The 26,214-nt window shown below is 49.7% G+C and overlaps 1 protein-coding gene across 4 annotated transcripts in view; it reads right to left on the bottom strand.

Annotated features, from left to right (window-relative positions):
* RADIL (Rap associating with DIL domain) overlaps positions 1 to 26,214 on the bottom strand; it is a 79,641-nt gene that overhangs the window by 31,190 nt on the left and 22,237 nt on the right. The window contains exons 1-5 of one of the 4 annotated variants that reach the window (XM_034783603.1): positions 12,492 to 13,702; positions 11,072 to 11,388; positions 7,590 to 8,267; positions 5,896 to 5,933; positions 2,013 to 2,173 (exon numbers count right to left, since the gene is read on the bottom strand). In XM_034783603.1, coding sequence (XP_034639494.1) covers positions 2,013 to 2,173; positions 5,896 to 5,933; positions 7,590 to 8,267; positions 11,072 to 11,388; positions 12,492 to 12,540 — 1,243 coding nt within the window. In that variant the 5' untranslated portion in view covers positions 12,541 to 13,702. The other 3 variants (XM_034783604.1, XM_034783605.1, XM_034783602.1) reach the window with 3 other exon arrangements.

Raw genomic sequence — 26,214 nt, 5'->3', positions numbered from 1 at the left:
GCAATGGATGAACTGAACCCCAACTCCTGGGGTTTATCATCTCACTTTCCCAGCAGCTGCTCATGTGCGCCCTGCACTTTGTGAGGGCTGCAGTATTTTTAGCCTACAAGCACATTTTTTAGAGCTCTCACTGAATAAGAATGCACCCGCTGTCCCACCCTCCCACCCACACATTGGTCTTTACATCTTGTATCAGCATGGGAACCAAGATAGCATAGGACATGGAGAGCCTCCAGGACTCAGCTGGTTTGGCTCTTGAGTGCTTTGCTCCCTCTCCCTCCGAGGGGAATGAGAAAACGAGGCCATGCTGAGAGTGAAGCCCGGCTAATCCCCTCACCGTATTAGACTCCCTGCGGCTGCAAGCTGTCACCACTCATTTGATAAGGGGGATTATTTCCCTCCCAAGTGTTCACAGGGCTGGAGGTTGGAGCTTAGCAGCCCTGAGAGCTAGTGGTGCTTCCAGAGGCACTGGTAATACTGAGCAACACTGCTAACCAGGTAGCCGGTCTGGTCTGCGATCTAATGGATTCACTTCACAGGGTGGAGTGAGAGGTGAGGCTGCAGAATGCAGAGCAAGGGCTGGCAGCCAGGCAGGGGTTTCCAACTGTGGCCTGGAGGACTGGGCGGCCTGCAGAATACTCCCAGAGCCTCCTCCTTACCGATGTTGCATCCCTTTCCTCTTATCTCAGTGGCCAGGACTAAGGGTTCAGGGAAAGGACCTTGTTACCTCAGGTATCAACACATAGATACCAGTCCATTCTTGGTGACAGACGTCATGGTGACCCCTTGGTTGCAATGGGATCCATGCCCCAAAATCATATCCATTCATGGTTTCAAAAGGCTACATGCAACAGCTCATCATTGTGCAAGCCCCTTCTGACAAGGTGGCTGAAACCCAGTAGGGCCAAGTGAGTTCCCTGGACTCAAAGGCAGGTGGCTTGATACCCCATGAAGATATAAGGGAGAAGGGAGTAGTCCTCCAGTGAAAGAGGATCTAGGGCGTGAGCTGAGCAATCCTGAGGGAGGACCCCTGGGAGCAGCTAAACCTGGGAGAAAGTTTGATCTGAGCTTTATCATCTCATTAATAAACCAAAATCCCAGAAAAGAGTTCGGTTTTGACTCTACACAATGGGGGGACTTTGTTTTCGAGCCAGTTGGGAAAGGCACTTGCTTAACACTAACTAACTACTAATACTAACAGGTAAATAACTATATACAATGGACACTGCAAAGGCGCTTGCCAAGGCAAGACCTATGGGACATTCCAACTAACCATCACCGGCGGTAAGAAGGGGCTGGCGGGTTTGCAGGGCTCTATATTGAGCGCCATGAAGGCGTGACTCCAGGGGGCACCCAGACCAACCCGATGGATGCTGCTAGGGGGAAAATCTTCCAGTTGCCGTGCCCACACACACACCTGATTGGAATGGACATGAACAAGCATTCAAAGAATAACCTCCTTTTCACGTCTGTTTAAAAGGGACTCTTGACACACAAAAGCCCTGATTTTAAGACTGACTTCAATCCAGCCTCCTTTTTTACCTTTGCACCTGCAGTTTCACAGGTAAGCAATTCTGCACTCAGGATTGAGTAACGGGGAGCAGAGTGAGCAGATCCCAGCAGGACATTCAAGCGTCCACGTGCTATGGCTGCCTTGGCTCAATCTCCAGCGGACGTGCCACAAAAGGCACCACAGTTTATCCTTCAAGAACCTGCTCAGGAGACGTCCCAGAGAGCTGGTGGGGTCATGAGAACTGTGGGTGAAGTTCCCTTACTTTCCACAAACCCCAATACTATCGAAGGGCATATCTGGGATAAAGAGGCAACACGGGGGTCTCTGAAGTCAGGATGGAAGTACCTTGCTGGAGCAGCAAGGGAGGAAAACACCAGCAAACCAGCTTGGTGCTACAGCGCCCTCTTTGCCTGACATGTCGCACAGTGGGCATACGGCTGGGGACGTTTTGTCAGTACAAAGGCAGAGGCATATCGGTATAAAGAAGCAGGAGTCCTACCCTTGACATCCAGCTCCTCCTCTAGGCTCTGGATGTAGGTGGGGGATTTCTGCTGGATAAAGTACAGGAGCTCGATGGAGTTGGACATCCAGAAGAGAATGTGCTGCAGGTCCGGGACCAGGTCTGTGACGGTGAAGCGGGACAGGGATCCAGGATCCTGACTGGTGAGACAGAGAAGGCAAGAGGAGCATTTCAGACTCCAGTCAGGACAAAGCTGGTTGCAGTTGCAGTCTCTCTGTGTGTGCACGAAGCCCCTGGCTACGGGAAAGGCTTGTGCCCCTCTCAGAGGCTGGCGATGCAGGATAGTCCCAGTGGGCATGAACAATGCAGTAATGGATACACCGGCAGCACAGACAACACTCCACTATTTTATACTCTCCTGCAACTGCATCAACACACTTTTCCCCGACACTCTCAGAAGTTTCAGAATGAGTACGGTCACAGGCTATTGCCAGCACAAGAGTAATGGTCTTAGAAAGCAAACCCAAACCAAACCCAGCAGCTGGCTTCCCCTGGGGAGTTACGGATGTGCTGTGAAACTATTCTGCAAATTGGCAATGGGATTCCTGTTTCCCAATCAGTGGAAACGCCACAGCCCAGCACCCCAGAGACCAAATGCTGGATCTCGGTGACTTGCTAACCATCCTGAGAACCTCCGACTTGCTGATTTACATCAGGTGCTGAGCACCTCCTGAGAAATGCTGAGCAAACTCAATCGGAGCTGAAGGGGCCGAGTGTTTCCCGGGCTCTTAGGAATTAACAACAACGCTAATTGTGGTCACATGATCCCTTCTCCCCTGGTCATGCGGTGGGTACAGTGGCAGCCAACAGTGGGATACAGGGACTTGTATCAAACGAGGAGAAAAGTGATGGGTCAAAAATCAAGCCTGGAGCAGCCGGCATTCCAACAGGGTCGTCGAGACTGGGCAAGATTCTCGGAAGCGACGGGGGGGAATGTCAGTTGCCCAATCTGAGACCCGTGAGAACCTGCCCTCTGAAAACCAGCCCCCTTTTAAGGTGTCTCACATTAGGCACCTACAAATCACTCTTGAAAGTCTTTCCCAGAGCCCTGCCCTATTAACAGCAGCCCCCAACCCCCAGGCTGGAGAGCCCAAGTGCACTAAAGCAGCATTGAAACCGAAAAAGACTTTCTGCAAAAATGCTCTTGACAAAGGCAAAGTTTTGGATCAAATGTTTGTTTTAGCGCTTTGGCCTGATGCGAAAGGTGCTGAGTCAATGGGAACTGAAAGCACTCAGCTCCTCTCAGGATCAGGCCCTTTATATAGCACTGCAAATGCTGAGGAGACTGTTTACAACCATCTGGGATTTTGCCTGTGAATTTAGTGCTGATGACGGGCTCTCAATCCAGAGGCTGAGTACGGTACAGAGAGCAGTAACCCTCTTGAGTTAACCGAGGGCTTATAAAAAATTTTTTTAAAAGCATCTGGAAAATTTCTTAACTAGCGAAACGCTTTTCATGCTATGATCACTCAAAAAATGGTTGGATGGGATTTCTGATAACTTTGTAAAACAAGCTCACTTTAGAACAACCATGAAGAATTTCAGCCTCAAAAGATATTTTTCTGAGGACTGTTTTAAGCCAGTCAAAAATAGGGACTTTGGGCAAAAAGGCTTCATTGTTAGCCACATTTATAGGGTTGCTCGCGCAACACAATAATGAACCGACACCTGTACACAGCCCCGAACGGAAGAAGCTGAACTATATGGCTGTAACAGATGGATAGGCTTATCTTTACCACACTGTGATTTACCATACCCCCCATGAAATTCCTTAGCACCAAGTCATCTGACTGCCCCGTAGTTCACCCCTGGATTTTACGGCTTCACTCTATGTGGCTATTACCCTTTGCAGGAGGTAGTTCTACCCAAGGTTCCTGCTCACGCCTATTATGGCTAATTTTAAAATGACACTCCCCAAATCTGAGACGTACACAGGGCCAAGGTCTTCTAAAGAGACTAGTGACTTGGGACCTCAGTTTTTGGGATGCCCAACTGTGAGACACCTGAAAAGGGTCTGGATTTGCAGAAAGTGCAGCGTACTCACCTCTGAAAACCAGGCTCCTTTAGAGTGTCTCAAGCTGGACACCCAAAGGAATAGCCATTTTTGAAGATCTCGCATTTAATATGAGATCAACCTTAGTTTGAAGAGCGTGTGGCTGGGCTTCCCAGCTGCTGGTGATAGCTGGCACTGCTGGCAGAAACGGCGAGACTGCAAGTGTGCAAGAGGTAAACACGCAGCAGCACAACATCACACAAGAGGGGAAACGCAACACTCTTGTGATGTTCAGAAAATAGTGTAAGGAAAAGTAGGCCAACGCCAGGCCTCTGGGGGACGTACTGGGGTTGGATCCAGCATAAACACAGGAAGGAGTGAGGCAATGAACCCATTCAGGGCTGTGGAATGTACAGCATGCATCCACCTGCAGTCCACATGCATGTAAACCCTGACTGTCAAGGAATCACATCACTTCAGGGAATGCATGTGCAGGGTCCCGGTATAAAAGTGGGTCATGAGGGCTAACATACAGCGTAGCCCAATGGCTAGGGGAGAAGACTAGGACTCAGGAAACTACAGTTCAATTCCCAGTTCTACCATTGACCTGGTAAGAGACCTTGGCTGAAGTCACTTCAGCGCTCTGTACCTGTTTCCTCTCCTTCCCTTTGTCTATTTAAACTCTTTGGGGGACTGTCACTATGTTAAGCACAACAAAACCCCCAAGGTGTTACTGTAAAACAATGAAAGGAAAATCTCTATTCGCTCCCCATCTGTGCTTTAAGGGCCTAAATCTTTTTAAATGGCCTCCAGTTCTGCTGGCACAAATGCTAGCACTCCACTATCAAAGGGCATGTCTGCACTTTGAACTGCGGGTATGATTCCAAGTGGGAGGAGACATACTGGTGCTAGCTCTGATCGAGCTGGTGTGCTAAAAACAGAGCATAGCCTCGGTAGCTCTAGGGATGAACTGCCCCAAGTACACACCTAGCATCTCTGATGGGCGTGCTCTTTGGGCAGCTAGCCCCCCGTGCTGCTGATGCTGCTATGGCTACACTCTATTTTTAGCATGCTCACTCGGTGAGAGCTAGTACGAGTATGTCTCCTTGAGCTGGGAATCACAGCCCCAGCTCCAAGTCCAGATGTGCTCTGACTGCCAGCATCTGCAACTAACTGCTGGTGGGAAAATGCAACTGCAAAATCAGAAGCTGGGCTCAGGCTGCTTTTAAAAAGTGGCCTTTCATTGCTCTTTACATCACTAGGGCATTTGGTTTTTTTCCAGGGGCGAGGATGTGGTGAGGCCCACAGGTACCTCTGCTAGCCGTCTCCTGGCCACAGGACAGCACTGCCTTCTATCTACCCTTATAAAGGGCACGGACAGCAGGGGTGCTAAAAGCTTTATGTCCTTGCTTCAGCAAGGTAGGGAGTCGAGCTGTGTGACGTTTTGAAACAGCAAGTCATTGCAAAGAAAAAAATATAGAAAACGTTTGAGTTTTCTCAGATTTTGTGTTTGTTTTTCTAAACGAACAATTCGCCAAAACGGACATGAATTCACAAAATGTTCCTGTGTCGCTGAATTTGCATTTTTCGCCGAAAAAAAAAGTTGTGTGTAAAAAAATGTCGCCCAGCTCTGGTGGTGAACCAGGCAAGAAGCCCCTACCTAAATTAGACATTAGCAGAAGCACCTTGCTGAATCGGGGCCTGCATATTAACAATGCTGCCTTGGCCTACTGCTCTTTACAGAACTTCCCGCTTGGTCATTCCAAAGGCAATTTCTCTCCCTGTCGGTGCAGCTCTTTCGCTATTCATAAGAGGAAGCAGGAGTGGGGCAGGAGGAAGGCAGAGAGAGTAAAGACGGGTGATACTTACTGCTGGGACTGCTTCTCGGCCAGCTCTTTCGTTTTCTCCTAGAATAATGGGGGGGAAAACATAAGTCAATATGAGATAACCATAACGCAGAGAGAGACAGGGATGCGCACACACACAAACACCCAGGGGAAACAGTACTATCTGCTACAGGAGCTTGGGATAGTTTTGTCAGGGACACTGAGTGGGCTGGCTATTGTGCGCTTTATTGGAAGGCAGAGCAAAACTTTGGTGACTTTTTTTTTCCTTGTGCCAAAAACTATATTTAAAATGCCTACTGGAGACTTGCTCCATCTCTAATGCACCTTTTAGCAACTGCAGCTGTTCTGCATAGACAGTTAAACGAAAGGAAATGACGCACAGATGCTATGGCGACAAGCACGCTCGATTTGCTAATATAATTACACTATATTTTGCAAGCGCACAAAAAAGAATGGGGCGGGAAGGAACCAGGGAGCCTGGAACTAAGCAATTGCCTAGAATATAATTACGCAGATATATCCTTATTGTGTGTTACAGTGTACAATATGCAGGTGCTTATTTCAGGGTAAGTTGCCCACTGGGATTCCTGTGTATGTCTCACTGTGCCCACCAGACTGATTGTTATTTCAGTTCCGATGTGCTGCACGGCACTAAGGTTTTATTTACAGGAATGCTTCCCCTTGAAGTTCCCCACCGTTGCTACCAGCTGCACCTGTATTAGACAGGCTACTGCCATTCTAATCATCGTGTTGTCCTAAACTTGCTGTGAGCAGGGTTACTCTGCTTAAAATGCTGGTGGCTGCCTGCAGCCTCACCTGGGTAGCAATGGTGAGAAACAAAGTCTGGTGTAAACGAGGCCAGAATGGCACCGCGCGCTGCAGGAGAACGAGGTGATCTCTAACAGGGAGGAAACGTACAAACCCTGATTCCATAAGTGCATTTCCTCCACTCACGCTCCCTGACAGTTAGGCAGCAACATGGAGGGTTGTGATGTACGGTAGCTGGCATTCCTGCCCCGTGACCAGGCATACGGCTAACAATGACTCCAGCCTGCAGTGACCTATAAACCCAGACCTCTCCCCTACGGCAGCAGCAGTCCAAAACCCTTCCCATAGGCCTCCAGTCTGTGCTTCCAAGGCCATTGGCTGCGAAAGGAGGGGTGGTACTGAGCAAGGCTAGGAGCTACCCCTCATCCTAGGGGTTGAACATCAAACATTTAACAGGGGTTTGGCCTCACATCAATCAACACCAAGCAACCCCTTCAGCCCAAGCCCCTGGGATGTCTCAAACCGCTATGGCGAGGGAGGGGACAAGACCTCGGATTGATGGACAGGGTTGGCTCCTCATCAACGGACCCTCGCAAGATAGTTCAAGGCCTGCAAGCCTCTATGAATTACATGGGGATCTACAGTGCGCCTCAGGGCTACCACCCTCTTTAATCCAGCCTGGGCAGACGTCCAGGCAGAGCCTCACAAGCGGGGACTTAGTGTCTGTGGGCTGCACAGCTGGGTGACAGGGAAGGACGGTGGTGATTTGGTAAGTGCAGCCCTTGGGCCCCCGGATCCACCAATGTGGCCCTTGGACAGGCAAAGTTTGAATGCCCCACCCTAGGTTTCGAGTTCACAGGAGGTATTATTTGGAGACCCTACAGCACCTGCTGCGTCCCCGGCACTACCCCCTGTCCCCGACTCCCCTAGGAAAGCTCACAGACTGACCCACACCGTCCTCTGAATCATCTTGGCTGACTTGAGCAGCAGCTGGCCGAAGTCGCCCGGCTCGAAGCTGGTGGCGGAGTGCTGGATGCAGAGGCACAACAGGAAGGCCGGTGTCAACTTGTGATCGTCACCCCCAGGCTCGATCAAGGTCATGATCCTTCTCACCAGCACGTCCTCGGCAGCTCTCTCGAACTCCAGCTGCAGCTTCTTCCTGGCTGATCTTTGGCCTGAGGCGGGGGAGGGCCCGTGCCTCTTGGAGGAGGGGCCCCTCTCCTTGAGCTGGCTGCCACACATCTTACAGAGCACGGGGGCCTCAGGGTCCGAGGCGCGATGCATAGATTTCAGCCTCATCAGCGTCTGCGCAGGCAGTGGCTGGGCCCTCGTGGGGTCCTTGTAGAGCAGCAGGTAGTAAAGCCCCAGGGACAGGAGGTCTCCGTGGTGCAGCACGATGGTCTTTCCCACTTCGGAGAAGTTGACGGACACACTGGCCCCCGGGATGAGCTCAAGGATCAGCTTCTCCTCCGAACGGTGTCGGGAGCGGCTCGACAGCTTGAGCCGCCTGATGGTGCAGTGGAGGGGCAGGATGTCCGGGGCGAAGAGGCTGATGCTGGGTTTGCTGGACTGAGTCCGGTGGCCCACTGTGTGCTGCTCGCGGTTCAGCAGGTAAACCAAGCTATCCTAGAACGCAAGCATGAAAACAGGTAGCAAAGCAGGCACGACCCCCGGGCAGCTGCACAAGTGCCTTGATCTGACAGGACGTCAAGCCATGATTCTAGCTTTCCCTCTCCGGTCACTCGCTCTGGTATCTTGACTCATCCGAGCCGGTGGCCTCTTGCAGTTCCCTGGGTGCCCACAGCCCACATCTTTGCACTGCAGTGCTATTTTTTATTCCAAACACTGCAGTGCTTTCCCCAAATTATAGCTTGAGTTGGCGTGGCAGTGAGTCATGCAGCAGAAGAGGCATGCTACAAGAGACAGGACTCGGAGCAATTAGCACGCAATGGCTCGATTTCCACTGCAATGGCTATGTAACTCTGCTGTGCCTATCGCCTCGCTACATGTACCGGCTAATACATTTGGTACCGTTACACAAGTAACGGAGCAACCTGCATCCATCCCACTTGACTCTAGCTGGGGAGGAAGGTTATATAATTTCTCGGAAATTAGATAGCTACTCCAGTATAATGAGTGCCAATAATTAACATCAAAGATTAGCAGCGCCTTTTGGGTATATGGATGCAGAATGAGTGAACTACTGTTCCCAGGGTGCATTGCAAAGGGAGCAAACAGCTGGAGATCAGCTGACCTGCCCCAAGCTATCTGGTATCATCTGCTAGTTTGCAAACTGTAAGGGGTATTCACTTCATTGACTCTTCCCACTGCTACGGGACTAACACAGCATTAAGTCATACACATCAACCCTTCAGATACAGTTGGTCAACTCTCAGGATGGTTCTGGCCATCAGCACACTCTCACGTTAACTCAAATGAGTTCATGTATCACTAATCACTGCTCTATAAAATCACTGTTCAGTGTGACTCCATAACCGGAACAGGGACATTCTGGAACTCAGACATAAATGGAGAGTCCCTCTCTCCAAGGTCAAGATCAGTGGGTTTCACTTGCTCTTTGTAGCACTTTTTTCTTTCCCACCTTCCACTCTCATTTCTCTTCTCAGACTACAGAAAGGGCGGCAGCTAAGACAAAATCACATAGGACCTAAGTCTGCCCTCATTTGCACAAGTGCATCTTTCACTGACTTCCATGTGTGAGGACAGAGCAGGACTCATTCTCTCTTGCACTGACAGTGGGATCTAGTGGTCAGAACTGGGGTTTGGGAAGCAGAACACCAAGGCTCTGTTCCTGACTTTTCCACTCACTTGCTCTGCAACAAGGGGCAGCTCACTTAACTATTCAGTGCCTCAGTTTCCCCATCTGTAAAATGGGGATAACAAGAGTTGTTGTTCTAGAGGCTCGCAGTGCACCCTATAGTAAGCAGAGGTAGCACAATACCAGCTGGCAAGGACTATAAGATCTGTGTTACAACAGAACAGAATACGAAATCTTAGCAAACTCTGGCATTCAACCCTTGACAAAACAGTTAGTAGGTCAGTAGCCAGAAGACGAGTGCTACTCGCTGCCAGTACTCAAAGTGCATGCTGGGTTTGGGGAGTGGTTGAAATTTCCCACATGACCCATCTACGTATCACCTTTCAGGGGTGTTAAATTGGCACAGACGATGACAGAGCAGCTTCAGAGGTAACACCCCATGGAAGCGAATGGAGGCAGCTTGGAGCTCTCGGTCATTGCAGGCTGCCTGGCTGCAGACTCAGGCAGACGGCACTACGTGGGCCAACAGTAGGAAGGTTTTCGTCACACGCATGAAGGCTTTTTTTAAAAAATCATAAAATCTTAAATTCTGCAAGGAAAGTTCCCTGATCGCCCCTGGCGAGTGCCTTTGCCAAGCCCCAATGGTATTTATTATGCTGCCCTACGGCACACTATACAGCAGGGGTTGGCAACCTATGGCACGCGTGCCGAAGGCGGCACGCGAGCTGATTTTCAGTGGCACTCACACTGCCTGGGTCCTGGCCACCGATCCGGGGGCCTCTGCATTTTAATTTAATTTTAAATGAAGCTTCTTAAACATTTTAAAAACCTTATTTACTTTACATACAACAATAGTTTAGTTCTATATTAAAGACTTATAGAAAGAGACCTTCTAAAAACGTTGAAGTGTATGACTGGCACGCGAAACCTTCAATGAGAGTGAATAAATGAAGACTCGGCACACCACTTCTGAAAGGTTGCCGACCCCTGCTATACAGTGCAGCGGCTTTGCACTGCATTCACCTTAGTGCTTTATGGGACATTCCCAAAGGGAAACCCAGCATATTCTAGGTAGACCTTAATGTCAGGCTGCCTGTGCCCACTCCACCCTTATTCCTGGGCTCTGATGCAAGCAGGACTTGGCTGACCTGGGCAGCTGACGCTCACGCCTGTCCCTGTCTGCTCTAAACCGCAGGTTTCGCCATGGCTCCAAAGAGACGCAACTTGGACAATGCTCCAAACAAGCAGGAGCCCTTGCAGCAAAGTCAAGAGACAAGACATCCGCTTAAATATTGTTTGAGAAAACTCAACTCTCTCTCAGAACCCCCGGCAGGGGCAAGAAGCCACAACTGCAGTCAGCCTGAGTGGCTCTCGGGGTTACTAGCAGACGCTAGTTCTTTCCCTCAGCATCTCTGTGCCAGGATCCCCCTTCCCTTGGGGCAGGGGATGTAGCAGCCCACTGTCCGAGCATGTCTCTGGACTCCAGGAGAGTAGCAAATGCCACGCCATAAAGCATCTGAGTGTCTGAAAACCCACACCTCCCCTAGGGCACCTGCGGGGACTGTCAGGAGCTGATGGCATGGGCTGTAGAAGGATCGCACAGACCGTCAATGTAAATAAAGCCTCACAGAGTGACAGGCTGGGTGCTTACATGCTGGTAGCTGTAGCCCTGCAGGAGTAGGAGGTGAGGGGACTGGTAGAGGGAGTACCGCACGCTGCTGCCATTCCGCTCCGCCGTGGGGGCCTGCTGCTCATCCCTCGAGCTCTCCAGGCTGCGGATGGTCTCGGGCAGCGTGGAGTAATGTCTCTTGAGCTGCTCCTCCTCCGGCGAGCCCACGTGACTGAGGCTGGTCTCGCTCACGCTGCGTCGGAGGGTGGGTGGCGTGGAGTGTCGCTTGCATCCTGTCAGCAGGGTCATGGTGCCCTTTGCACGGTTCCTCTGCAGCTTCCGAGCCTGGGCATTGATGCCTAAGGACGAGAGCAGCGTTCAGTGCTGGGGCATGCAAAGAGCTTCCCTGGCTTTTTGCCCTGTGCCAGTCCTGCTTGGGGAATAACAAAAGCGAGTGTTGGCCCTGGGACTGCCCAGCCAGAAACTGAGCCAGCCACATCCCAGATACCAAAGTGTGGGCTCTCTGAACACGGCCTTCACTCCCTAGGCCTGGCTTCACCCTGCCAAACAAGGGCCTTGGAGATCTCTCTGTCTATTAATCCTTAGGCCACCATTTTATCTCTGGACACTCCTTCATCACTGCCCAAACACATGCCTTCTAGTCAGCCGCTAGCATAGATGGAGCCATAAGAGAGCCCTAGCACAGCAAAGACATGTTCCCAGACATCGCACGAACTGCCTTTCCATCCTGCCTGTACTCCCCTGCTCAGACTCTGCCTAGAACCCGCCGTCACCTGCCCCAGGATCACAGGGCATTGAAAATCCTAAGGTCCCCTAGAACCTGGGGCTGCAGTTGGACTATATCTCCAAGCCAGCGGGCCAGCATATTTAAACCCATCATAAATAGATGCATCACTTGCGAGACTCTGAATAGCAGAGGAGCGTCTTAAGAAAGGACCCTTAGTCATATTCTGTCCAGCATCTTCTCACCGCTTTGGCCAGCAGAGGATTAGCAAAATGTTGTTTAAAGCTCCTGGAAACTCACCACACCGTTCAGGAACCAGGAGGGGAAAGCAACGTTATCCCTCCAAAATGAATAAGCCCAACCCCCACCACTAAGCCCCACTGTTTCCTGAGCAATGCAGCTGGACCCCTAGAACTGACAGCTTTTGAGGGCGAGACACTAGCTCTTGGAAGCAAATACAAACAAGTTTCATGCCAACTTCACCCTGCTAATCAATGAGAGTAACTTCCCAGCCCCACCCCCCACCCTTCCCATTCCAGCCATAAAATGGTCTCTTGAAATATCCTCCCCACCTTACTTGGGAGCAGCCATGATTCATCTCAAATCTGCAGCATCTTTTTACCAGCTGGCCCAAGCCACCCAGGGTGGAAAATACCTTGATCAAAAACAAACAAAGGCCAGAATGCAGAGTGACAGCCCGGGGGCTTCATCCCTTACCAGGCAGCCAGCAGGCAGGGTCCACTGAGGGTCCTGCGCACTGCACCATTGGCTAAGTGCACCTGATTGTGAGTGGGGTGTGAGTGCTGACTGCCAGGACCTGCAGACTGCAGTGAAGAGCGTGCCTGCCTGCCTGCTGCAGAGCAGAGCTGTAATTAAGTTCACAAGCATCAATTCGGGAGAGCTGTCAGGAAGACAAATGGGGGCTAGAGCTAGTGTATAAATAGGATCAAACGGCCAAACCCAAACCCATCCTGCGCAGCCCGACTGGATTCCCCACTGCAGAAACAAGCCAGGGTGCCCAAGTCCCTCTCTATGCTGGAAACATCACCGATTGGGCGCAAGTTCTGGAAAAGAAAAACAGAAGTTGTGAATGCTGTTTGGAATCCTCCGACCTTTTATCCGGGGTCCCCAGGAGCAGGAAGGTCGGCTGCAGGCTCATTCGTTGATTAACATGGGAGGAGAATAAAGGGGTCTCGAAAATTCTGTTTCAGGATTAATGCAACAGCAGAATTTAATTTAAAGCAACAGCGGCGTTGTTAAAACAAAGAGCAAGACTCCCCATCTTCTGGATTCCTCCTGCAGTCTTCTATGGGCTGTTGGACCACACGCCAGACATCTGCAGAATACAGGCTCTCCCCAGCAGGAACTCAGTCAAACTCCAGCTCACACAGGGAGACACCAACCATATCCCTCTGTTCAGAACAGAGCAGCACTCTGAACTGGAAAGGCAAACTCAGCAGTCGGCTGCTTAAAGGGACACTGTCGAGGTTAGACCCAAAATGCCACCTTCCTTATTTGGTGAGGAACTGACTCTGGGTTCTGAAGCACATTTTTTGTTTGTTTGTTTTGAGACTATCGCTCCTTTGCTGGGAAAATGAAGTAGATGAGGGCGGGGGAGAAATAAGCCCTACTGTTTACATGCCTTAGGATTAGGACAGGGGATGGCCGCACAGCCTAGAGAGTTCTGAAACACGGCCCGCTGCCATCTCAGAACAAGATGGGGCAGCGCAGGTTAGGACGTGGCCTCCATAGGCTGTGCTTCCGTCCTGGAACAGGTGCAGGGAAGAGCTACTAGGATGATCCGAGGAATGGAAAACCTACCTTATGAGAGGAGACTCAAGGAGCTTGGCTTGTTTAGCCTAACTAAAAGAAAGCTGAAGGGAAATATGATTGTGCTCTATAAATACATCAGAGGGATAAATACCAGGGAGGAAGAGGGGTTACGTTTAAGTTAAGCACCAATGTCGACACAAGAACAAATGGATATAAACTGGCCATCAAGAAGTTTAGGCTTGAAATTAGACGAAGGTTTCTAGCCATCAGAGGAGTGAAGTTCTGGAATAGCCTTCCCAGGGGAGCAGTGGGGGGCAAAAAACCTAACTGGCTTCAAGACTGAACTTGATTAGTTTATGGAGGGGTGGTATGTGATGAGACTGCCTACAATGGCATGTGGCCCATCAGTGACGGCTAGCAGCAAATATCTCCAATGGCTGGTGATGGGACACTAGACAAGGAGGGATCTGAGTCACAACAGAGAATTCTTTCCCAGGTGTCTGGCTAGTGGGTCTTGCCCACATGCTCAGGGTATAATTCAGTGGTCCCCAAACTTTTCAGGGTCACCCCCCCTCACCCCTGTCTGTGCGCCCCCCCAGGAGCCAGGGCCATGGCTTAGGGGGAAGACGGGGAACACCGACAGGGGCAAGGGGGCCAAGGCTAGGGCCGTGGCTGGAGGCAGGTCTGGGGCCCGGACCAGGAACGGAGCCGCAGCCTGGGGCCGAGGCCGGAGCTGGAATCAGCCCTGGGCAGGGGCTGAGGCTGGAGGCGGGCCTGGGCCTGGGCCCGGGACCAGATCCAGGGCCGGGGCTGGGAGTGGGGTTGGGAGCTGGTACTGCAGCTGGGGGCAGAGCAGGGCTGGGTGGCACTCCCTCTGCACCCCCCATGAGGGCTGGCCCAGGCCTGCTATGCTCCCCCCACACCTGAATGTTCCTCCATGTCCCCCTAGGGGGGGCACCCCACAGTTTGGGGACCTCCGGTCTAACTGATCTCCATATGTGGAGTTGGGAAGGAATTTTCCCCTGGGTCAGATTGGTAAAGATCCTGGAGGTTTTTCATCTTCCTCTACAGCACGGGGCATGGGTCACTTGCAGGTTTAAACAAGTGTAAATGGTGGAGTCTCTGACTTGAAGTCTTTAAATCAAGATTTGAGGACGTCAGTAACTCAGCCAGAGGTTAGGGGTCTATTACAGGAGTGGGCGGGGGAGGTTCTGTGGCCTGCGGTGTGCAGGTGGTCAGACTAGATGATCATGACGGTCCCTTTCTACCCTTAAAGTCTAAGAGTCTAGAATAATTGCAATCTGGCAACTGGCCAATGCAGCCGCTCAGCTGGGCAAACTGTGGATGCCTTTGCCTTAGGACTGCGCAAAAAACAATATTTCATGCTTTTGTGGATCTACAGCAGACACTTCACTAACAAACTAGTCTCAGAGCTCTGCTGGCATCACCCAGGACTCCAAGACTGCTGCACAAAAAAGGAAGCATATAAGAAAGGGTGGGGGCAGTTAAAAAGAAAAACAGCGGAGAAAGGAATGCTATTTTCCAGTTTCTCAGAGGGTAGAACAAGGAGCTATTGAGAACCTATGAAACATTCAACCCTGTGCAGCAGTATTAGGGATTTTATACTGTGTAGGTTGCAGATACAAGACGACATTATCACACGTGAGTAAGAGCAATATTCTATCCAGCAGCGGCATCGCCCATCAATGTAATGTGTTAGGTTACAGATAATACTTTGGGATCCTCAGAGGGAAGGTACCATAGAAACTCGAAGCGCTTTATAAACAGGACTCCCCTGAACAGTAAGTGTTATCCCCAGCTTACAGAGGAGGAAGTGCAGGCACAAAGAGGTGATGTGTTTACCCAAGGACGCTCGTGACGGAGCCTGGATTAGAACCCATCTTCCCTAGCGCCAGGACACCCTCACCTAGAAGGCCAAATGGAGAGAACGAACAAACAAAACATAAAAAATACTTGATTGCATTGCTCTGATGTATGAAACAGCATGGGAGCCCTCTCCTGGCACGTGTACAGAAATGTGGCAGAGAAATATTGTCTTGCTGTCCGGAGTCCCAACCCTTAGCCCACTGTGAGGCAACAATAAAGATTTTCTAGCCAGCGAGCAGAAGGGGAGACATTACACCTCCAATGATAAGTTAAGCCCCTTTCCTGCATTAGTCCCTTCAGGGCATCCTCTGCCCCACATGAGATCACCAGTTCTGCACTCCCCATCTTAGGCCATATCCCTGCTATTGGCCAGGAGTGGATTGGTGGCAGTACTCTCATTCGTGTCGGATTTGTGTTTCTCCTGCGCAGCACTTTTTACCTTGCTCTTATACATCCAACACTCAGCACCTGGGCAGTGCAGGAGCCAACCCTCGGTCTGGGATACAAGCCGGCGCGCTTGGCTCTGGAGAAAACCAACTGCCCTTTTTCTGTCTAACCAAGAGCTGCTCTTGTGGGGTCAGGCTGTGGAAAGGGGGCCTGGGAGAGATTGCAATCTGTCTGCCTGAATGATTCCACACACACACACACCCCACAACCAGAGACATGAATGTTCAGAGTTTTCTTATCTAGAGGAAAGGAAGCTTCTGTATTTACTTTGTGTAGCAAAATCAACTAGGAAAAAGCTGCTTTTTACTCTAGCTAGAGCCTCTGTCACAGGCTCTGTTCTAACTCCTGAGCCACGAGGGAAAGATAAACACAGCTCTTTTCCTGAACGTAACAAAGTCCTTCTATAACTGGGTTATTTTTCTAACCCTCTGGTACTGTTCCCCCACTCACTTGGTATGACAGGCATCTCCAGGGCACCAGGCTCAGGGGCGCGCCTGGCAGTTTGCTTTTATATACCACACGAAAACACAGATTCTCGGGAGCGAGGGGGTCTGGAAGGGACCCGGATAGCCAATGTGTGCGTTAGGGCTTTTGGACAGGGCAAAGAATCATGACCTGGACTAACGACCGCATTGAACCTTCTGCAGCACTTTCCATCTTCAGAGCACTGGACAGACACTCAGTGTGGCCAACACTTGCAATGCTATTGTGACAGCTACGGTTTTATTGACAGCCCCAGCTCCTAGGAAATCAAGCGATTTCCTGAGAATCGTAGCTTTCTAGCCCTCCTGGGTGCAGAGAGAAGCTTGAAAACATAACCCGAGTGTGCCCTAGTGGCTCCGAAACCAGAAGCAAAGAAAACAAACCCAACATTTATTACAGTTTTTTTTTAAATCTCATGGGCTTTTTGGAGCCCAACTCAGGAGTTTTGAAAGTTTGGAGCTGGCAATACTGCACTTGTTTATTCTCTCTCAAAACAACACAAGCATCATCCCCTTTTATAGGCTGGGAAACTGGCACACACAGGTCCTGATTTTCAAGTGTGCTGAGTCCTTGTGGCTCACACTGACTTCAACTGGAGTTGAGGGTGATTGGCCCCTTCTGAGGCTATGTCTGTGCTACAGATACAGCGCTCTAGCGTAGATGCTCTCTACATTGATGGCAGGGGGGTTTCCATCAATGCAGTTAATCCATCTCTCCAGGAGGTGGTAGCTACATATATGGAATTCTTTCAATCACTGTAGCCACATCTACCCTAGGAATTACATTGACCTAACTATGGTTCCTCCTGGGGGTATTCTGTGCCACATGGGAACTACTCTGGATCCCCAGAGGTGTTAAGCAACCACATAACAGCAGCTTCCACGAATGCTTTTGAACAATCTGTACCAGGCCAGGAGACAGAGACTATTTCACTTGGAGGAGGCCCTTACTCTGTGCCTTTATCAGCTCAAGACTAGATTTCTGCAATATGTTCTCTATGGGTCTATACTTCATAGAATATTAGGGTTAGAAGGGACCTCAGGAGGTCATCTAGTCCAACCCCCTGCTCAAAGGGGGACCAATCCCCAGACAGATTTTACCCCCTCAAGGATTGAACTCACAACCCTGGGTTTAGCAGCCCAATGCTCAAACCACTGAGCTATCCATCCGCCTCATATCAATCCAGCAGCTGAAGCAGGTGCAGAATGTGTCACCCACTTATTACATTGTGCTTCCCAATGGTAGTGCATGACACCTGTGCTCCATGATAGGCACTGGCTGCCTATAGGTTTCCAAACTGAATTTAAAAGTTAATCTTGACCTACAAAGCCCTAACTGGCCTGGGGCCTTGCTGCCTGAGAGATCACCTCACTCTGCTGGCCAAACAGCTGCAATCAGCAGAAACACTCCCTCTGGATCAGCCTTGATGTGAAAGAGACAAGGGGCTGGCAGTAGAACCTTTGGCTTTGAATCAAGCTTTGCCCAAGTGTCTTGGCCTTCCAGGCACCCTGCGTGGCACTGAGTGGGCTGCTGCAGAGAGTAGGGTTGATGGGGCGCAGATTTGCGGGGAGTTACCTGCTCCGTTTTGTAGGGGGTTCAGCTTTGTTGGCCATCAGGGGATTGAGCTGATATTTAATTCTATTATTTTTAAGGGCTTGTCTACACGAGTAGTTATTCAGGGGCAGCTATTCTGAAATCACTTCACGCATGGACACACTTATTCTGGAATAACGGTGGTTTTTCCAAATTAGTTTGCACGGGGGCCGGGGGGCAAGCAGGGGCATGCCCCCGCAATAATCGGCAAGGGCACAGAACTGCTCCAGCACCAGGGCCGTGGCAGGGAGAGCGAGCGCCTCTGGCCTCGGGGCTGCCGCTGGGTCACAGAGCTCCTCTGGCCTTGGGGCTGCAGAATGTGCCCCTGCAAAAGCGGTCTATTTTTTAAATTCCTGCGCACACTTCTGAGCGTAGTCAAGTTTGTTGTCACATAGGTCAACCGTTGTGGAAGCAGAGTGTGTTAGACAGCGGAGACAGCAGGGGGCACTCAGTGATGTTTTCAGCAAGCACAGCAAGTATGTATTTTTTTTTTAATTTGTCAACGATGGGTTAATGTGGGGTTTAAAAAAAAAAAGGCGAAATTCAGAATCCCGAGGAAATTCTTCCTCAGTAATAGCCTGTTATGGTAAATCAAACTCGAGCCTAAAAACTACTTGGCACCATCCCTTTAATAGAATAGTCTTATCCCTAAATCTCCCAAGGTGTGTGTGAGTAAGTAAGGTTGGTGGGAGCTAAACCCTCAAGAAAGGTTTGAAAATGGAGCTGGTTGGCAAGAAGGCAAATATGTGTAAACAGACAAGCGTGGCAATGTGAATCGATGTCCCACTGGTTGTTTCCAGTTCTCACTGTCCACCTTGGGCAGTGTTCCCTAAATCCATCTCTGCTAGTCAGCTCCCAGGCGCTAAGTCAGCTGCCCTTAGGGCTGGTCTCTAGCAAAGAAGGAGTGATAGAAGACAGGAGACGTGAGGGCTAAAGACAACATAAGACATTATCCCAGTTGTAAAACAGAGCTTTACAACCTGGGCGCTAATTAGTGGCTTGAACGGTGAACAACTCCCTCCCACCGCAGTGGGATGCCGCTAATAAACTAATTAGGATAATGGATAACCGAATAGATAAAACTCTTAAGCTATCTGCTAGGTCATAGACGGAACCAGAGCCTATTCTACACACTAATAGCTCAGCAGAGGGGGAGTTTCCAGCTGCCCTTGGAAGGAATGTGTGGCGGGCATGCTTGTGTCTATATACATAGTGACAGGGCAGTGTGTGACCAAAGGCAGCAGATGTGTTGTCCACACAAACCCATCCTTTAAAGACCGGCCCAACAATTTATTGATCACCTATACACCTTGAAAGCATGGGTCTGCTTTGCTGCATGTCCCTGAACTACAGACCATTCCTGACAGGAGTCTGGGGGACCCAAATCGCATCATTCTGGGACCTAAACTTTCCCTTCCACTCCCTAAGCCTGCTCCCTCCAGGAGAGAAGACAGCGTGATGTGGTTTTCATCCTTGGGCAAAGGACGGCAAACACAAGCAGATGCTCCAAATCTAATGTCAGAGATGAATCAGCAGGGAGTATTCATGCAGCACGCTAATGTCACAACACATATTTTTTTGACGTGCTAAATGCCGCCAGCCAGAGGTCAAAGCCAGCTTCCAGCACCACAGCTCTCCCACCATGGTGTCATGCAAATCTTCCCATTAAAAATAATGAACATGGGACATCCTAGTGTCATAGCAGTTTTCAGAATGGAGAGAGGCCAATAGTGGTGTCCCCAGGGGTCTGTACTGGGACAAGTCTTGTTCAATATATTCATAAATGATCTGGAAAAAGAGGTGAACAGTGAGGAGGCAAAATTTGCAGATGATACAAAACTACTCAAGATCGTTAAGTCCAAAAGAGACTGTAAAGGGATCTCACAAAACCGGGTGACTGGGCAACAAAATGGCAGATGAAATTCAATGCTGATAAATGCCAAGTAATGCACAAAGGATTTTTGGTTCCAGCCTCTTATGATGGGCATGCGGAGAAAAGTGTGCTCAGTTAGGGACAGTGCCCGATCGCATTTAGCAAGGAGGACAGTGGACACGACGTTTGGGAAGGAGGCAGTCATAAGCTGGTGGAATGGGAGGAGCATTTTGGCCCATCAAGGATGTAGAAGCAATTTAAAAAAAAAAATAGTCACAATTACAAATGTTGTCCCAGGTTCCGGCCTCCCTCATGTGTGTTTAGAGCAAAATAAGTGAGTCACCAAGGAAAACACAAGCTTATCGAATCCTGTCTCATGCAAACGTGAAATGTCATGCACAGGACTGGGAGAGGAGCCAAATGAGCATGGGCAGTGAGGGGGGCGTTAGAGGATAGGAGTGGGGCTGCTACTGCTGCCTGGCTCCTGCTAGATCTGCAGACGCAGCTTAGCACATCTGGAACACGATGCAATGTTAGTAACTGAGAAGGAGGACTCAAGAAGCTAGACAGCCTGTGTTACTAGCAAGCAGGAAATCTGCACTCAGATCCCATGCTGGAGTTCCTTGTTTTCTGACTGCATGTGTTACAGAAGAAGCTTGCTCACTTCCCAGTAGGCCTCATGTTATGGGACAAATTCTCTGCTGGCATAAATTGGTGTGGTGTGGTGCCCCGGACCTCACTGGACCTGTGCCAATTTACACCAACCAAGAATTTGGCCCTATATCAGTAGCAGGGTTAAATGAGTTCACCCACTAGTCCTGGCCACTGCTTGGCGACTTGAAAGAAGGAGGACAAGTGAAACCAAAACTCCCATCCGACCCAGATTTCCTCACCCAGCCTCATCCTCCAGATCCTTCTCAGGCGTGTCCCAGAGTGCAGGTGTCTGAGATGGAGCCACATGGCAGTTGTGGGTTAGGGACACTTGGAGGGAGAGTAGAGAGACAAAAAATAACTATGAACACAAATCAAGAGGTCTGCTTTGGCCAGTTAAACAGAGCCTGCCTGCAGGATAATCAGCAAAGTGTGACATTTTACAGGAGATCTCATGGAGTCAAGTGGGAGAGGGATACCTCAGTGGTTTGAGCACTGGCCTGCTAAACCCAGGGTTGTGAGTTCAGTCCTTGGGGGGGGTCATTTAGGGATCTGGGGGGAAAAATCTGTCTGGGGATTGGTCCTGCTTTGAGCAGGGGGTTGGACTAGATGACCTCCTGAGGTCCCTTCTAACCCTGATATGAAGACACGCATCACTACATTTCAGCTATTTGGTTGACTCCACTGCATTTTCAGTGTGTGAAAGGATGACCATTGATAGATCACGAGTGGGGGGGAAATCAATGAGCTAGACCTCAGCGGAAGTCCCCTGTCAGACACAGCCACCAACTGCTGTATCGTTAGCCCATTTGTCCGACATCATGGGAGACCTCAAGTGACTCGGAGAATTAGGGCCAGTCCAGGTGGCAGGTCAAGAAAAAAAACCTCTTTGTTCTAGCATTCTATTTCCCCTCTAGCATCTTGGCTTTAAATTCGAGCCCTTACTACCAAGACATCTCATCACAGCACAATTCCTGATGCCGGGGAGGAGTTTCCTCCAAGACTTCAATGCTGTTGTGCAACGGCTGGTAAGGGGACAGGAGCAAATAAAACAGCAGATCCTGGATCTTCCAGCCTCAAGCCCAGGTCTCCAAGCAGCAGCAAGATGTGCCTGTCGCCTTCCCAAGGCTTCAGCCTGGTGAATGGCTTCCGTTAGTTCCCATGCTCTCTCTCACTCTCTCTTGCATCTTTCACATAAGCCAAGCGACATTACAAACAACCTCCCCGTAACTCCCTGCCACCCCCACAGACTGTACATTAATAGCGCCTGCATTTATCTCCACGCTGGGCACAGCCCTCTCTCTGCATGGCATCATTTCCAAACACCGCCGCCTGAGGAGACCTAGAACAAGTTCCAGCACTCCCTCGCCCCCTCACTCCTGACACAGAGCAGCTGCAACCTGGGGCTGTGGGAAAAGAAGAAACTGGTAGCCATGGAAGAGGCGATACTGGCAATGGGGAAAACACAGCAGCAAACAGCTCGGCCTTGAGCTTGGGACACAGCCCTGGGAGATTTCATTCACAAAGCAAAGCAGAGCAACTTTCACCTGGGCTCCCTTACGGGGCCTGGAAGGGAGAACTCAGGCATTTTGACCAATGCTCTCTTTGGCAATAAAGCAAAAAAGCAGATTCTAATAGATGGCCTACCAGGCTGTGCATTATGATTATCACGTTTGCCTCAACATGGTGCCTTATACTGTGCCTTGAGATACCTCAGGTACCACAAGCCATGTGGTAAAAACACACGTCCCTGTCTATTTTAACTGCTCCTACTCTCCTGTCTCTGCCCTTGATGAAAGCCAGGCTGTCTGACATGCCACTCCAACACCGACCACAGGACATATGCGGATAAGTATTGTCTTTATTTTAGCACTGGGCTCTTCATGTGACACTGTTCCTAAATACCAGCCTCCTGGGAAAGATTTAACTAGTCCCAGCCCTGCCTCTGCCCTGAAGCAAGCTCAGAGGGGAATTAACCCTGGATCGGGAAAGAGAAGAACCTGGAGGCTGGAGCAATGAAAATAAAACAAACCAAGCTGCCTTCAGACTCATGACAATGACCTGAGCGATTTAATCTGAGCTTGGAATTTCAGGGTTGCAATTTTAACAAACCATTGGTGGTGAAGAACTGATGGTGGCTTAAAAAAACAATGTAAGCTAAGGTGCAACCTAGACACAGTTTCCCTCAGGTTCTCCTCAGCAAAGCTGCGAGCTCCTTCAGGCAATGCAGATAGTTCATGAACCATGGCACTGTTTTGTTTGTGGAGTTGTAAAGCGTGCATAAACACTGTCTGCCTCGCCGTGGCCTCCCTCACTTATTTCCACTTGGCAAGAAGTTCTTGGCATTGATAATATGCACAAGGCTGGAAAGAAACCTGTTATTCTTTCAATGTACAGATATCACTTCAGTTTTGTTTTGTTTTTTAATTAATGGAGATGTCCTATCTCCTAAAACTGGAAGGGACCTTGAAAGGTCATTGAGTCTAGCCCCCTGCCTTCACCAGCAGGACCAAGTACTGATTTTGCCCCAGATCCCTAAATGGCCACCTCAAGGATTGAACTCACAACCCTGGCTTTAGCAGGCCAATGCTCAAACCACTGAGCTATCCAGCTAGCCCTCCCCTTCCCCTGTTGTCTTGATGCTCCCAGGCAGGAATAGAGAAAGGAAGAGCTCAGTTTTACCTTCAAACAATGTTCATAGTTGACCCGCCCATCTTTGGAAAGAAAACCACATCAATTCTATTCAGTTCAACTAGAGTGCCAATTGCATTGACTGCATCTGTGTGGGACTTATTCGGCTTTTTTTAAATATAAATTATTACTTATGGTCATAGGTGGAGCTGGCAGCGCCATCTGCAGTTTTAGATATCCAAACACTACCCATTCCAACCCCCCTTTTTCCATTGTTTATAACTTTGCCAAGCTCTAAGCATTTGAGCTGAAATTGTCTATGCTGGGTGTCTACCTCAGACTGAACTTTTTTGGAAAGCTTCAGCAAAAATGGTTCAGCCATTTCTGAGGAGGAGATTGAGGAAAAATGGTTTTGCCTGTGTTAAAAAAATTCATCCAACCATTTCACTGAGAAGCTCTGGCACCTCCCTGCTTTGCAGCACGGGCTTGACATTTGGCAAGGGCATTGCCTTGGGGTCAGGGATTTGCCCTTTGCTATTCCTGTGCCAATTCACCCAAATTTGGCCAAGTTATAAGCCTTTGAAAAAATTACTGTTTCCACGTGCTCTGTAGAGGCTTGTCAGAGTTTGGCAGCTACATTCTCTGAAGATTCTGGCTACAGTAAGCATGCTCAAACCCAGGGCTTCAGGGATTAAGCAGGTCTTTCCCTGCAATTGCTGCTCTTGCCTCAGCTGTGGTGCCAGGCACCAAAACTAAAAGCAGGGAAACTGTCTCTTCTATGTGTTAGATGTTCCTCCTGCTGGCTCCGACGCAGCATGGAGGAGGAAGATGCCTGACTTAAATGCAGAGAGGACAAAAACTGGACCGGGGGTGGGGTGGAAAGAGTAGATTGAGACAAGGAGGCGGGGGGTGGGGGCAGACGGAGGAGCCCAGGGGAGATGGGGAAGGGAGAGAATGAAATCTGCTGAGGAGGAAGGGAGACTGAAATCTGAAGAGAAGTCACAGGCTAGGGGGTGGGGGAAGCAAGACTGATTGGGCAAGAAGCCTGGAGGGGGAGCCTGGGGCAAGGAGCTGGAGAGGCGTGCAGGAGACATAGTACTGGGACCGACTGGAGGAGACAGGGCAGAATAGTCGGCGACCATTAGAGCACACTCCCCTCCATAATGGAATGGAAGATTTCTGAGTCTCACCATTCCTCTGCTGAAAACAAATATCTGTGAAAACCACTGGCAAAGTATTTGTTTCACGCCTCCCTCTAGTGGCTGGTCCAGCTAGAGGATGACAACCTACTACTGCTATCAGTTTACTCTGTTAGCTCGAATGGCAGAGGTCTGTGCAGTGGATCTAAAGGTCCCAAGTCTGCTGATGACCCATGTGGGTGTTAATATAATTCAATATGATGGGATTTCAGGGAAGGGGTATCAGTTTGCTTTTTTTAAAAAAAACCTAGGAGATGACACAGAAAAACTATGTCAAAATAACCTTAAGGTTGCAAAATCAAGCAGTCGAAATTTAGGAAATGCCAGAACTGGATGGTGGGGAGCAGTACATGTGCTATATCTTGATTTTTGTAAGGCTTTTGACACAATCCCACATGACATTCTCATAAGCAAACTAGGGAAAAGTGGTCTAAAAGAAATTACCATAAGGTGGGTGCGAAACTGGTTGAAAACCCACACTCAGGGTAGTGGTTTGCTGTGAAACTGGGAGGGTTCAAATGGGAGCAAGGAGCTTCCACCTTTACAGTCACTTTTCAGAGCAGAGAACTTTAATGCAGAGTGGCTCCTACAGCCAGGTTAACATAAGAGTAACCAACCTAGAGCACGGTACTGAATTCCAAAGGCAAGACGTCTAGGGAAGCATGTCTAGAGCTATGTTGCTTCAAAGTTAGGCACTGGCTGCACGGGACAGCATGAAAGCTTAAAAGCACCAATCTGTGTCCCAATTTTGCAACTGGAGCAGACCCCTGCAATCCACGTGAAGCCCCATTGTCTTTCATGGGGCTCTCTGTAGGGGCAGGGGTCCTGCCATCTGAACCCAGTTGCAAGATGTGCCTTACACGGTTGTTACACAAGACACCCAAAATCTCTCATCCATATGGTTTGATTTTGCATGGTAAATGAGCTGCATCCCAAGGACACACTGGCAGCCGTGTATCCTCCCTTTTGTGTGCTTGGTTTCCCAGCTCAGTTATCCTGTTTACTTTTTAAAGGGGAGATAAAATGGATTAAGACTTGCTTAAAGACTGCCAAAGAAACATTATCCTGAGGTTCTGGAAAGCCTGGCCTCTACCTATTCAGAGAGAATGCGCTCCTGCCATGGCGGAAAGGGCTGCATTTATAGCACCATGCAACACGTATGGGTTTCCTGAAACCTGGGAGCCTTCCCAGGACTATACAGAAGCCGAGCAATGCGTCCTGAAACACCTGCACCTCACGGTGAAGCAAATAGCCGCCTGCTTCCCTCTGAATTTCCTTTACTCGTTCAGTTTGGGCCTGATCCAACTTCAGTTAAAACCAATGGAAAGCGTCCAAATTCCCTTCAGCAGTGGATGCAGCAGGCTGTTAATTCCTTCTCCGTTAGCGGTTATAGCAGCGGTTCTCAACCTGCAGCCCGCGAGCTGCTTACGGCCCAATCAGCACATAGCTGCGGCCTCTGTGATATCCTCAGGGCCGTACAGGTACTATATATTGTGTGGATGCCGTCCACGTAACACGTAGAGAGCTGCATATCCATCCCACAATGGTAAATAGGTTGAGAACCACTGGGTTATAGATTTTGCTATCATCCGTAGTATCCCACGCGTATGATTAAAGTGGTGGAAATATAGCTAGGTACTTATAGCATCTGGCCCCCTCACCTCCATGGTACCTGAGCAGCAATGCTTGGTAGTGAGGATATCCTCTCTCGCCTCTTATGAAGAGAGATGGACTTTGCCACCTGGCTAAGCGGATTCTTCGCGATATTCTGGTATAACTGCCACTCTCTTCTGATAGCCACCACTTCAGTTTTTAAAAACAAAAACGGGCTTGGATAGAAACCTCACATAACACCAAGCCTGGAAGTCCATACAACTGTGCTTCCCAGACCAAACTATCATGG

Source organism: Trachemys scripta, chromosome 10 (assembly GCF_013100865.1).
Source record: "Trachemys scripta elegans isolate TJP31775 chromosome 10, CAS_Tse_1.0, whole genome shotgun sequence".
NCBI lineage: Eukaryota > Metazoa > Chordata > Testudines > Emydidae > Trachemys > Trachemys scripta.
Note: the sequence above shows the minus strand (reverse complement) of the source record. Positions and strands in the feature narration are given on the sequence as shown.